Raw genomic sequence first — 13,606 nt, forward strand, 5'->3', positions numbered from 1 at the left:
TTAAATGCTACCGGATTAAAGACACAGACTGATTCATATTGGCTTTTTTCAATCATCTCTTAGTGCTCAGCACACCAGAAGGTCCTCTAAAACGGAAACCCTTCTAATGAATCCACAAGGACCAAAAGGTCCTTGAAATCTGGCTCAATCTAAAACATCCATAAGCATATTTGGTCCGTGCCAAATGGTTTTGGACAGGACCAAGTATCAAGGACATTTTGGTGTGGACCAAAAGTCTGCTAACCATCCACAAGTACCTCAAAAAAGTCAATACTGAGAAATGCAATTTGATTAACTCTAACATTTTCACGTGTATTCACATGAAAAACCTCTTATTCTAGCCTAAACAGTAAACTCTACCATCTCTGTATAATCTTTCCATTCACAAATTTCAACAGCCCATCTTGTGAACCTGAGTGTAGCAACCTCTATCTAGGCAGAGAGGATGATTTTGATCCAGGCTCTAAGATGTCCTAAGATCTCTTGGTTAGACTCCTCGGACGTACCGTGGCTCCTTTCCAAATGAAGTCACCTTTCAAAATGTCAGCGTAATATACGTCTTGAATTTTCAAGGAGAATACTTTAAATTACTTGACGAAGAACAGGTAACACGACAGTAAACTGATGTTATTTTAGAATGCTGTTTATTTCGACACTTACAGGACACGTGTAAGGCGTGTTCACAAGTATTTGCTTGAAGTTATGTACAAACCACGTTCTCTTTCTCTCCAGGTGCTCTTCTTTCCCTTTGTTCCTGCTGCTACAAACTGGGCCCTGTGTACCTTCATACCTACAAGTCCTCAGTTATTCTGAACATGCAGACAATGCTTTAGGGGCCTGCTTCAAAATACGGAGGAAGCTTCTATGCACGAAGTCACTAAGACATCAAAACTCACAGGGAACCAAGGCAGAGGGAAGCGACCAAATCAGCTCCTGAACTTGGGACTGTGAGCTTCTAGGGGGTAACAAAGAACACACGGAAAAACATTTTTGGACCCTTCCTGTTTGAGAGAAATGGAATGTGTCCAGAATTCATGTTTCTGTATTTACTACCACTGCCTATGAAGTCACCAAAGAGAACTAATTTTTTAACAGTTTCTAATGCAGTTACAGTTTTGTTCTCAGGCCACAGTACAAGACAGCATGCATTACTTTACACAAATGTCAAACACCGAACAATTGTAACAGGGACACCTTAGGACTGTCTAATTACACAAGTGTCTCTTTTTGGTGGTAGGATAAGGAAAGTGCCCACTGTGTGCTAGAGGGAGACACCCAAACACTTGTTGTCTAACTCATAGAGAGGGACAACATCACTAATGAGAATAGAAAAGTGTTCAGAGTAAGTTCCCAATGTGGGGCTGGGATAATGGATAAGGAGCCTCAATTTTAGGGGTTAAAAAAAGTCTTGGCTGATGTTAGTAAGTTTTTTGTGTGATTTTCAAAAATCATTATGTCTTTAACATATGAAAAACAAGCACTTATAAATCTACTGGGGAGAAATAAAATAATGAAATGAAAAATCAAATCACATGAAGAGGAGATCTGAATGAATGAATCTTTTGGTCTGAATCAGCCAATATTTTAACATCAACTACAACCTATTCAAATGTGGTTTGCTTAAGCCCATTTTTTAAAATGCAGAATCTTTAAGGAAAAATGTAGGCATTTGTTTAGGAATACTGATCTCAGAAAACTTTAACATGGGGCACTTTAAAAGGTCAAATTTAAGTCCTGCTTTGAGGCACTCACCATATTTTCCTTCCATCTCAGAGAGCACCTCTGCAGCAGCCCCAGCAATGTAAGGATGTGGTTACACGTAACTTTTATCAGCCACCATTTGGCGATTATTAAGTGGCTAGTCAGAGTTGGGAGATGACTTCCTGTCAACTGTATTAAAGATTTCTATTTATTAGACACACGGTGCAAAGAATCTTCACGTGTTGCTTTTTATATCAAAGGTAGTATATTGTTATTCTTCCAAGTCAACAAACAGTATCTACCCTTTAGTGAATTGTAACTACCTAGAATAGTGGGGGGGCCTCTTCCGGAAGGGCAGGCTACTCTTCGGACAGGAGATCACGAGCCAGGCAGGCTGGGCAAGCGTTCTGCTCCTTAAGCCATTGCTTGAAGCACTGAAATGAGAAAAGACAATTAGCCAGTGCCTTTAGGAGCACCTGGAACCTCAGCCCTCCTGTACCACTCGCCTCAGCACACACGGCTAACTTCACTGTGACATTTGGTAGGGCCTGGAGCCACCCAACACGCAGGGACGCCAGAGCCTGCTCAGGGGAGGCGTCTGGACCAAGCTCCAGGAACAAAGAAACCCACCTCAGAATGTGACCTTGAGCACTCGGGGGGCCTGACCTTGGGGCATGGCCTTGCCCTCCCATCCCCCCACACCCTGCTCCAGTCTCGTGCTTCAGCCGCCCTGACTTCTAGAGGCTGGCCCTTGGACTCACCCTGTCTGCCTGGTCTTGTTCCTTGCCCATCCCACACACCTGCACGCCACACAGCCTCACTGGAGCCTGTCTACCCAGCATGCTCCCGGCTGGCCCGCTGCTGCTACACAGCCGAGTGTGTGTGTAAGTTCGAGAGCCCAGGCAGGATGCCCCTACCCGGGAAGGAGGAAGGCGGCAGGCCACGCGGGAGACTGCAAGCTGTCTGGACTCTTCCTAGTGAGTGTACTGTGTGTACCCCTTTTCTCAGGGATTCCTACACTGACAGGGCAGAGACCTGATCTGCTCTAACCCAGCAGCAGGGGTGCAGGACAAATGCTCACAGCACCCAAAACACCAAAACAGTTACCACAAATCCTGGAAGGGCACAGGCCAGAATCTCCCAGGATCAGGCACACTGGACCCAGTTAGGTTTAGTTTTTCTCCTCCAAAATGTTAAACTTCCTTCACCTACTGCAGTAAACTGACAACCTGCTGCACTGTGTACCTGTTTGACCATGCATATAAGAAACTGATGCGTACAGAAAACTGACTTCTAAGGAACTAGTGTTGCTTTGACTTTCAGCAACTATGGAGGCAACTGCTCTTCGGCACTCATGACACAGAGGAGAGGACAGTGTGCACGGTGCCCGCTGCAGGCCCAGGAATCCGCCCCCCTTCCTGCAGCATCAACCTCTGGGAGGGAGACGATCATCGCAGACATGAGGAGGTTTAGAAAGTGCTTTGAAAATGCAAGTAGTGAAGCCTAGAAAACAAAGTCCCTTCTTATTTTCAAAATACTCCACAGTCAAAATGCATGACATGAGGATGGCCAAGGAGAATTCTTACCCCTTTGTGAAACTTGTGCCCACATTTCAGCACACGTACATTTTTGGATTTGAACACTTCTAGGCATATTTCACAGGAATTTGCACCGGACACCTGTGGAAACAAATGCATCTCAATAGTAAAGAATAACTCAATTTCTTCTGACTACATGAGCTCTTCTTATAAGTGGCCTTCCAGAACTTTCACAGCTAAGGTGGCAAATTATTCTCAATTCTAGTTAAGGAGACTGAGGGAACAACTTATTTTCTAATAACATTTCTTAGGAAAAAATAGAGTGTTAATTTTCTCAGAGAAAAAAATGTTGTATGTGGTTAACTCATTCCCAGGTAAAATACTACAAATACCTACTTACCCCAACCCATACCTAAAGTGTGGTACTAGCTGAATATTACAAATTAATTGTTCCTCTAATTGTCTAACAGTTGGAGACAGTAATAAATTATGACATCTCTACACTATGGATTATCATGGGGCTGATTAAAATCATGACGGAATTCCATAATACCTGACGTGGAAAGTTAGTCACTAAAACTCTCTGAATAAAAGTAGGCTACAGAACAGTATGTATCATATGATTATATAATTCAATATTTTAAAAATAGAGAGAATGTGTATATACAGAGATGCCTAGAAAAGAGTCTAGAAAGATATAAAATGTTAACAGTGGTTACTGGCTACTTTTGGTTGAGAGATTTAACTTTTTTCTTTGCTATTTTTCTAAAGTTTCCATGAATGTGGATTACTTGTATAAATCAAAACAAAACGAACTGATGGCTCATTCAGCAAACATCCACGGTCAGGGACTGTGCGGGGCACAGCGGCACAGAGGTGAATGGAGGGGCTTCCGGCCCTCACCGCTCCCAGTCTGCTGAGCACAGACAGCGTGCTCTGTGTGAAAGCAGAGCGCCAGCCTAGAACGCCAGGCGTGAAGCTCTCCCTACGGCTCACAGCACTCACCTCACACCGCATCATTAACTTCGACTCTCACTCCCCATCTTAACTCTGAGCACCCTGAACGCAGGAAACGGCCTTGCTTATCTGTGTTCTTAGCAGCTGGCAAGGAACCTGGCCCCAAACTGAGACTCCATAAACTGTCAAGAAAGGGAATGAACGCAGCCCTGGCAGTGGCTTAAGGTCGGGGAGTACAGCTGGGGGCAGTGCCTGAAGGCTATGAAACCCTGCACTGCTGCACGGGGTTTTCTGTCTTTCCCACGGCACTGTTGCCGCTGCAGCAATGGGACAGATGTGCTCTCACTCCTCTCTGCGGCCCCCCAGGGAAGGGTCTGGGAGGAAATGGAGGTGTCAGCCCTGGGGAAAGGGCAGGTTAAGGCCTCTGCAAAGTTCAGAAAAATCCACAGTTCACTTGACTATTTCCTAGTATGGAAAAGTGGGCACAACATATTTCTAATTGGAAAAAACCCCACAAATATAGGTACAGCTGACTAACTTCAGTACACACACAGATACAAAGGAGTTTAGAAACACGTATCCTATTGTGATAGTACTGGTTACCCTTAGAGGGTGGGTGTGGGGTTCTTTATATGCTCTTTCTGTGTGTGTGGGGGGGTGGTACGCGGGCCCCTCACTGCTGTGGCCTCTCCCGTTGCCGAGCACAGGCTCCGGACGCGCAGGCTCAGCAGCCATGGCTCACGGGCCCAGCCGCTCCGCGGCATGTGGGATCTTCCCGGACCGGGGCACGAGCCCGTGTCCCCTGCATCGGGAGGCGGACTCTCAACCACTGCGCCACCAGGGAAGCCCCTTTATATGCTCTTTTTATTTGGATTTTCTATTATGAACCACAAAACTTTTGTAATTTAAAAATACAAAGCAGGGACTTCCCTGATGGCTCGGTGGTTAAGTATCTGCCTGCCAATGCAGGAGGCATGGGTTCAAGCCCTGGTCCAGGAAGATCCCACATACCGTGGAGCAACTAAGTCTGTGCACCACAACTACTAAGCCTGTGCTCTAGAGCCCGCGAGCCACAACTACTGAAGCCCACACACTCTAGGGCCCGCGAGCCACAACTACTGAGCCCACGTGCCACAACTACTGAAGCCCACATGCCTAGAGCCCATGCTCCGCAACAAGAGAAGCCACCACAATGAGAAGTCCGTGCACCACAAGAAAGAGTAGCCCCTGCTCGCCGCAACTAGAGAAAGCCCGCGCACAGCAAAGAAGACCCAACACAGCCAAAAGTAAAATTTTACATTAATTAAAAAAAAAAAAAGCAAATTACTTTTAATTTTTAAAAAACTACCTATGATTAGCAAATTAAGTCCCAGTTTCAATACATATTATTCTTATAAGTCAGCTTTTACACCTTTATTACTATCAACATCAACCATGAAGTAGAAAGCAATCTCTTCCCAAAAGGTGATTATGGTCTATCTTGGGATGGCCAACAAGCACACAGACACACGCGTGCACACACACACACACACACGCACACAAAGGAGTTCACACGCACACTAACACATCAGTGAGAATGCCAAGAAGTTGACCTGGTTGTTCGACCACAGAGCACGTGACCAGCAGGAACACCCCTGAGAGAGGGAGGGGACTCCAGCCAGGCCTTGCAGGAATGCTCTGCATGATCATAAGCTTTCCCTTTGGGGTGGGACCCTCTGGGACCTGAGTGTATGTGATGTAGAAAGTCTCCAAAGGGTAGTAGAAAGTGAAAATGTATGGGAGGCATAAAAACGAGTTCACAAGAAAGATTCACTGCTTAGCTCAAGTCAGCAAACCAGCGCTCTCTGTGCAGTCTTGCACTGCTGACTGCGCTTTGGGGCCTGCAACTCTTCTAATTTCAATTTCACCTGAACGGTGATACTGTAGCTGGACAAAAAACGGAAATGTGGGGGCTTCCCTGGTGGTGCACTGGTTAAGAATCTGCCTGCCAATGTAGGGGACACGGGTTCGAGCCCTGGTCTGGGAGGATCCCACATGCCACGGAGCAACTAGGCCAGTGAGCCACAACTACTGAGCCTGCGCGTCCGGAGCCTGTGCTCGGCAACGGGAGAGGCCGCGACAGCGAGAGGCCCGCGCACCGCGACGAAGAGTGGCCCCCGCTCGCCGCAACTGGAGAAAGCCCTCGCACAGAAACGAAGACCCAACACAGACAAAAATAAATAAATAAATATATTTATAAAAAAGGGAAATGTGCTCTGAACCAGAGTTCAATCTGGAGCCCACGGCTGTGAGCCGCCAGGCGGCCATCTCTCTTCCAGCCACACGTTCAGCCGGTCCCTAACGCACAGTCCCCAGCACGAGCTGGTCAGTGTGCTGAGGACGCTGTGCTCAAATCGAAGGAAGGAACACTGGCAAGATGCGCGAGCCACCGGTGCCTCGGATTCCTCGTTCGTCAAGACAGTCATACTGCCCTGTCAACTGACACCACAGACATAACAGTATTTGATAAAAAGTTCTGTGTAACCGTAACGTTCTCATTGTCTGAAAGGACAACAAACACTCTAAATCAGTGTATCACATTAAAGGCAAGTTAACTTAATGGGCTCCTTCCTGTGTGCCCCCCGCGCCCCCTGAGGGGAGACAGGAGGGAAGCAACCAGCCTTTCCCGAGCGCAGCACTTGACTCCGCCTCTTCTACTGCAGCACTTCATCCCCACAACGACCCGAACAAGCAGGTATGATTCGAGCTCACAGTGTTTATTAAGTGACGGAACCAAGTCTGTGTTATTCAAAAGCCCATGGTCACACGTAGAAGAAAATTATCCAAAAATCCATTTTTCCAACCATTCACACTTGATACAAAAAGTGAATTTATCTGACCATCCACAGGCCCAGCTCCCACAATGTGGTCACAGCTCTTCTTGTCACTACATGCAGGGGCCCCGAGCTACCCGTGAAAGTGGAGAGACAACCTTGCCATTCACTGGCTCTCCTAAGGAAACACTCAAGTACGTCTAAACTTGGTTTCCAATTTCAAGACCAAATAAATTCAATCTAGAAAAATGGGGCTAAATCATGGATTAATAGTTGTTTCCTTCTTGTTCTTCATCAGAAGAACACAACTGACTCTGTGGTCATACATGCAGCACTCACAGAGACGTCGTCTGTCTTCTGCTCCTTGCTTGTGGGTGATGATCCAACCACCACGGAGGGCGGAACCTGGGTGGCCCTGGTCACAGAAGCAGTAGAGCTGGGCTCAGACGGCCTCCTGTCCTTTCCTGGATTTGGCTGCAGCAAGAACATGGGAGCAGGGAAGCAAGTTCAGTTACCCAAAAACTTGACCCTCTTCTGTCTACTAAACGGCTCTCCAGTTTTGGGTTGGAAGCATTTTTTCCCACAATTCTCTTATTTTATAAATAAAGTGGAACATTTTATTGCATCTAAATGAAATACTGACCTTTTTCTTTTTCTCTTCATCTAGAATGTGTTCTGTCACTCTTTGGACAATTTCGTCAATACTCAATCCAGAGAGTGAGTTCTTGTTTTTGTTTCTCACTTTTTTAATAAAACCAGCAAGCTCGGTGCTGAAAGGCAAAGTGGGAATAATGTCAAGAGAAAGTTAAAGTTTTCTGCTGCAAAGAAATATTATGGGCCAATGTTAACCCAACAGCAAAAAGAAACAAAATCAAATACACACAAATAATTCATCTGTAAACAACAACAGTAACTGTATATAGAGAGCAGCAAAATCACTCTTTCAAACCACTATGAGAGTTCCAATATTATTTCTAAATATTTGTTTTAATAGACTTTCAAAGTAACAGTGTATCTGATAGATCCATTTGAGATCTCCATCTCTACTTAGAAACCTGACTTCTTACAGCCTGGACATACTGTAGCTTTAAGCAAAATCAATGAATGATCAGACGCCACTGGATCTGACTTGAAATCAATAAAATCTCTTTCTATCTAAGAACAAACTAGTTTTGTTGACTTCTTCCATTTAAAAATCTAACCAACAACAAAGTTTGCAAAGCCTGAATTTTTCATAGGTAGCAGTGGATGTGATTTATATTGTTGATCAGTAGGAACTTGGTATCTGCAGCACTAATACCTAAAATGCTTTAACATGCAGAAAATTAGGATGCATATCTATTTGGTGGTTTATATTCTGCCAGATTTAGTCAGGACTGCAAACAATTTTATTTGTAATGTACTTTTGGTAATTACAACTTGACTATTTTTACTAATTTGCATGGTAATTGCTATTGAGAGAACTTACAATGTTTATCAAACTTGAGCAGGGCTAAACATGCCCATGTGCAGACAAGATACATTTATTTCCAAATGGGCAGGGCTCCACTGACAAACGCAAAACATCAAATTTGGCCAATCATAATTAACTACTGGGTTTCAAAAGTCTAATCTCAAAAACTGTGACTAATAGTGTGTCAAAGACAGACATAACATGGGAGGTGCAGAGGGTCATTCCTGGATGTGGATCCCTCTCTTCTGAGCTGCATCCCAGAGACGTTCCCTCCACTTCACCTTCTCTCCAGGCTGAGACCAGGAGTACCTCTGTCCCCTTGCACCCATCTGGAGTGAGGTCAGAGGTTGATGCAGAAGCACCGCTGAAGTGCCTGAATGACAACTCTGGCTGACTTAGTTAAAAGCAGCTCCCCCCATGTGCAGCAACATGGATGGACCTAGAGACTGTCATACTGAGTGCAGGAAGTCAGACAGAGAAAGACAAATACATGATATTGCTTATACGTGGAATCTAAAAAAATGGTACAAATGAGCTTATTTACCAAACAGAAATAGTCACAGCCATAAAAAAACAACTATGGTTTCTGGAGGGGGGGGCGGGGGATGAATGGGGAGACTGGGAGTGACACATACACACTACTATATATAAAATAGGTAACTAGGGACTTCCCTGGTGGTGCAGTGGTTAAGACTTTGTGCTCCCAACGCAGGGGGCCCGGGTTTGCTCCCTGGTCAGGGAACTAGATCCCACATGCATGCCGCAACTAAGAATTTGCATGCCACAACTAAGGACCCTGCCTGCCGCAACCAACACCTGGTGCAACCAAATAAATATTAAAAAGAAAAATAGATAACTAATAAGGACCTACTGTATAGCACAGGGAACTCTACTCAATACTCTGTAATGATCTACATGGGAAAAGAATCTAAAAAAGAGTGGATATACATAAATGTACAACTGATTCACTTTGCTGTACACCTGAAACTAATACAACACTGTAAATCAACTATACTCCCTGCACCCCGCCCGCCAAAAAAGCAGCTCTCCTCACCCTCATAAGGATCCCTTTGTCACATGCTCACACACCTGACTCACTAGCAGATTACAACTAGCCTCGTCAGCCTCACACCTCTAACAAATCGGAGGTGCTGTCCAACGAGGTGTAAGTTGCTGTTGCCTTCTTTGCTATATGTGGGATTTTTTTCCCTGAAATAATGTAAAACGAATGTTTTGCAGTTCATTTAGTGATTCCATAACTAGTGTTGGAGAGTTACTGAGTTCATCAAAATCTTAGCAAACTGCCATGGGTTCTGATGAGGACTGATTCACCAGTGTTCAATGTTTTCAATCTACTGGCTGGAAACTGCTCACTTCTGTGTTTACAAAAGGAAAAAGTGCAGTGCTTGTCTTTCTGAGTAAAACAATTCTGCAGTCCTTTCCACTTCAGCCCCTAATTGGCTGTAATGTTATCTAATCAGGAAACCTCAGTTCAATAAAGCGCTTAACAGAGTCGCAGACGTTTTAGATTCGTACCTGCTGTAACAGGGGAACACCACTGACAGGTGCTCAATAATACTATTGAACGGCTTCTTTGGAGACGGGCTTGAACGGGTGGCACGTCCTGGAGCACCAGGTAACTTCTGATCCGCTGCCGGGCTTGGCTCTGACCGAGCTGCCCGGCCGGCGCTCTCACGCTCTGGCAGCCGGCCGGCTTCTGGCTCACAGGAGGGCGACTCCACTGGGCCATCAGTAGCAGAGACCAGACTAGATTCCTCGGGAACTGCTGTTCGGTCTCCAGTCCTGTGACTTGTAGAAGTGGAGGGGCCTTGATCATCATGGTCTGAAGACTCAGGAAGTAACTTGGGATGAATCTACAAGGAACACACCACAGGGGCTGGATCACTAAGAGTTACCTCCGTGAACAAAGACTAACAATTAAGCACAACTATAATAAAACCTGGCCGCTCAAGTGCGCAGTATTTGAATTACAACAAATTAAGTGTTTTGTTCTTAAAAATTGCTGGCCACCTTCTCTTTCTCAAAATGACCTCTTCATGGCTCCACACTGCCGGCTTCCGTCCCATCCGCTGGGCCCCGGCTCAGCTCTCCCCGCGGCCCGGCCGCCGTCACGCCTGCAGTGCTGCTGACCCCTCACGCTGTCAGAGGTGCGGCCTCCACCCCACCCGTGCTACGCCCTCTCGTGCCTCTGTGACTGTGTGCTTTTTTTTTTTTTTGGCCACGCAGTGCAGCGTGTAGTATCTCAGTTCCCCGACCAGGGATCGAACCCATGCCCCCTGCAGTGGAAGCGCAGAGTCCTAACCACTGGACCGCCAGGGAAATCCATAAGGCCCACTTTGAAGAAGATTCCAGTCTAGAGTATCTTCCTGAGATCCAAATCTGCACATCCAAACTTCCTAATGGGCAGATCCACGTGGGTGACTGAGTCCAAGGCCACTCAAGCCCTGCGTCTTCAACACCGGCCTCAGGGCGGCCTCCTCACCCCGCTCTTCCTCTGATGCCACTGCACTGACAGAAACCCAGAGTCATCCTCGAGACTGTCGTCCTTGCAGTCTCACAAGCAGCACCGCTCTTTCGTCTGACCTCCTGCGCACCCCTCACACCGGTTCTCTTCCCTGCAGTCCCGCTGCCTCTCTGAGCCGGGACACGGCTGGGGACAGTGAGCTGCAGCTGGCTGACTGGAAATCGCACACTCAGCTCCCTCTCCCACCACATCTCCACACCGCAGTCAGGCCGCTCGTCAAGTACACTGCTGATGTCGTCCCCTAACTGGAAACTTATACTGGCTTCTCAGTGACCTGAGGAAAAGTCCACACCGCTGAACACACCTTAAACCTTAATAAGGCTCCCTTTGTTCCGGCCCATGGGCACGAGATTATAATCTTTCTCCCTATAGCCCCCTTTGTCACCGTGGACTCCTTTTATAGCTATGAAAGGAGTGTATTCTCTTTTTTCTAGCCTCCAAATATGCTGCTTCTTCCACTGGGAACACTTCGACCCTGCAAACACCCCACCACACCCCCCTCCTCACACACACACCCCCTTACTCCTTTTGCCTGGTTAATTCCTATTCCAGATCTCTGACTCACTGAGACTTCCAACAGCGGAGCTTCTGCCGAGGCCTAGGCCTCTGGGTTACATTAGTTCCTCCTAATTTATGCTGCCATAGCATTCTATGTTCCTGTGAAAAATCTTGGCACACTTGGCTTATAATTATAGGTTTAAAGTCTCTCTTTCCCAAACCCATATGCACTTTGAGGGCACAGACCACATCTAATCTTGATCACCACTAAATACCCAATGAATGAACAGCAGAGAAATGACACAGTAGGTAAATCGTTTTTAGGGGTACTTATTACTCAAACTCCTGGCACACTGAGAGTTCCCAAGGAATTTTAAATTTTAAAATTACATAAACTAGAGTTAAAAATTAATAGTAAAATAGTCTATTGATATCTAATGCTTTTCCCCCTTCCATATCTGCTATAAGAACTTGGAAACACTATAAATAAGTGATCTTTAATTCTAAATAAAACTCTGTTTCTTACTCAGTTCAATGGAGAGAAAAAACTTTTTCTATGGAGAGAAAAAAACTGGTGCTCAATAGAAAATATAATCAGTCCAAGGTGGCTAACCTTTTTAACGTTTTAAACCATTTTTTTTTTGCAGATGAATCCACAGTAAGTATGAATGCTTAGGGAGGATATTGGGGAGAAAAAGACACTCAAGATGAGGCCTCTGACTGCAGCTCCAGAGCCTACAATCCAAGACGCTGAATGCATTAACAGAAGGGTCACAGAGTGAGGGGTAAATACGGGCAGCCCTCACAGGGCTTAACCTAGCACTTAATGAAAACATTAAGGCAACTGTTAATCCATCTCATGCCCACTCCCAAAACAATAACAACAAACTACTTTTGGCCAGTTAAGAAATTGTGTTTCACTCCTTTTCTGTTCTCTTTCTTTCAAAAAAAAAAAGAAAAAAAAAAAAGATGTAGTAGACTTACTGTGTTACAGGCAGGAAACGAAAGCTCAGAAATCTGCACTTTAGAAAGTTCACTGAGCCGAGAACCATTTTTAATTGCTTGAATTTGTTCTTCAAACTGAGACTGTAGGTAGAAGGAAAAATGTTAAGTTTTTCTAACAAATTCCAAGAGAAAACCACAACTGTCAATTAATACTTTTTTCCCCTTACTATACATACATAACAAACGCTCAACCGTTTTCCAAGAAATATAACTGAGTTGCAAGGAAAGAAGTTCAAAATAAGTCCTTATTAATCGGAATGCTCTACAGCCTTATCAAACATAACTTTTCTAATCTTAACAATCAAGGGCTGAGTTTAAAGAGAGTTAAGAAGATAGCATTTCTTTCATGAAAATTTCTTAATTACAACAAAAAATAAATATTGCCTTTAACAGCTCAAAAAAGAAATAGTTTCAATATGACATGACCTCCTTAGAATTATAACCATCACATAGATTTTGACAGAATTATAAAATACTTTATAACTTACCTTTGCTTTCTCAATTTCTTCTCTAACATTAGAAAGAAATGATTCCCATGAATGTATGTCAGATTCCATGACAGGATATGCTGCAGAATCACTGAGAAAGTAGAAAAATTTATAAAACTGCTAATGTCCACTTAAAAATTTTTTTAAATTGAAAGCACTAAAGTACAAATGAAAATAAACATTTAAACACAAGAGAAACATGATCACACACACAAAAACAACTATTTTTAAAGAACTGTATATCTTACAGTCACTACACTTTAGGAAACTTTAACTGTTGATCTAATCCAAATCCCAAAACTGATAGGCAGAGAGCAAATATTCTCCTGAATTTGAAGATCAGACACTCTTCAGTTGACATCTTCATATTTAACATCAAAGGCTATCTTTGTATTGAAAAACAAACAAAAAACAAAGGCAGCCTGGAAACATCCCAATAAAACCCTCAACCCCATCTTATTGTAAAATAAAGGGTGGGTGTCTAACAGGCTATGTTAAACTTCTCAGTGCCTCATGAATCTGCTCCACTGAAAGTGACAGATAAGTTTTCTACTCCTGATTGAGAAGATCAGGAACACTACCAATCCGCAATGGTGTCAGTTCTCAGT

At 44.6% G+C, this 13,606-nt stretch overlaps 1 protein-coding gene across 3 annotated transcripts in view; it reads right to left on the reverse strand.

Moving 5' to 3' along the window:
* Positions 1-627: 627 nt before the first annotated feature.
* The window catches only part of TTC3 (tetratricopeptide repeat domain 3), a 142,008-nt gene continuing 129,029 nt past the window's right edge, over positions 628-13,606 (reverse strand). For all 3 annotated transcript variants that reach the window (XM_081234152.1, XM_081234151.1, XM_081234153.1), the window contains exons 40-46: positions 12,999-13,089; positions 12,490-12,591; positions 9,999-10,336; positions 7,653-7,779; positions 7,349-7,483; positions 3,288-3,380; positions 628-2,135 (exon numbers count right to left, since the gene is read on the reverse strand). In XM_081234152.1, the coding sequence (XP_081090278.1) occupies positions 2,061-2,135; positions 3,288-3,380; positions 7,349-7,483; positions 7,653-7,779; positions 9,999-10,336; positions 12,490-12,591; positions 12,999-13,089 (961 nt within the window). In that variant the 3' untranslated portion in view covers positions 628-2,060. The remainder of the gene's footprint in view (positions 2,136-3,287; positions 3,381-7,348; positions 7,484-7,652; positions 7,780-9,998; positions 10,337-12,489; positions 12,592-12,998; positions 13,090-13,606) is intronic.

The sequence above is a fragment of the Mesoplodon bidens genome, assembly GCF_964165515.1.
Source record: "Mesoplodon bidens genome assembly, chromosome: 5".
Taxonomy (NCBI): Eukaryota; Metazoa; Chordata; class Mammalia; order Artiodactyla; family Ziphiidae; genus Mesoplodon; species Mesoplodon bidens.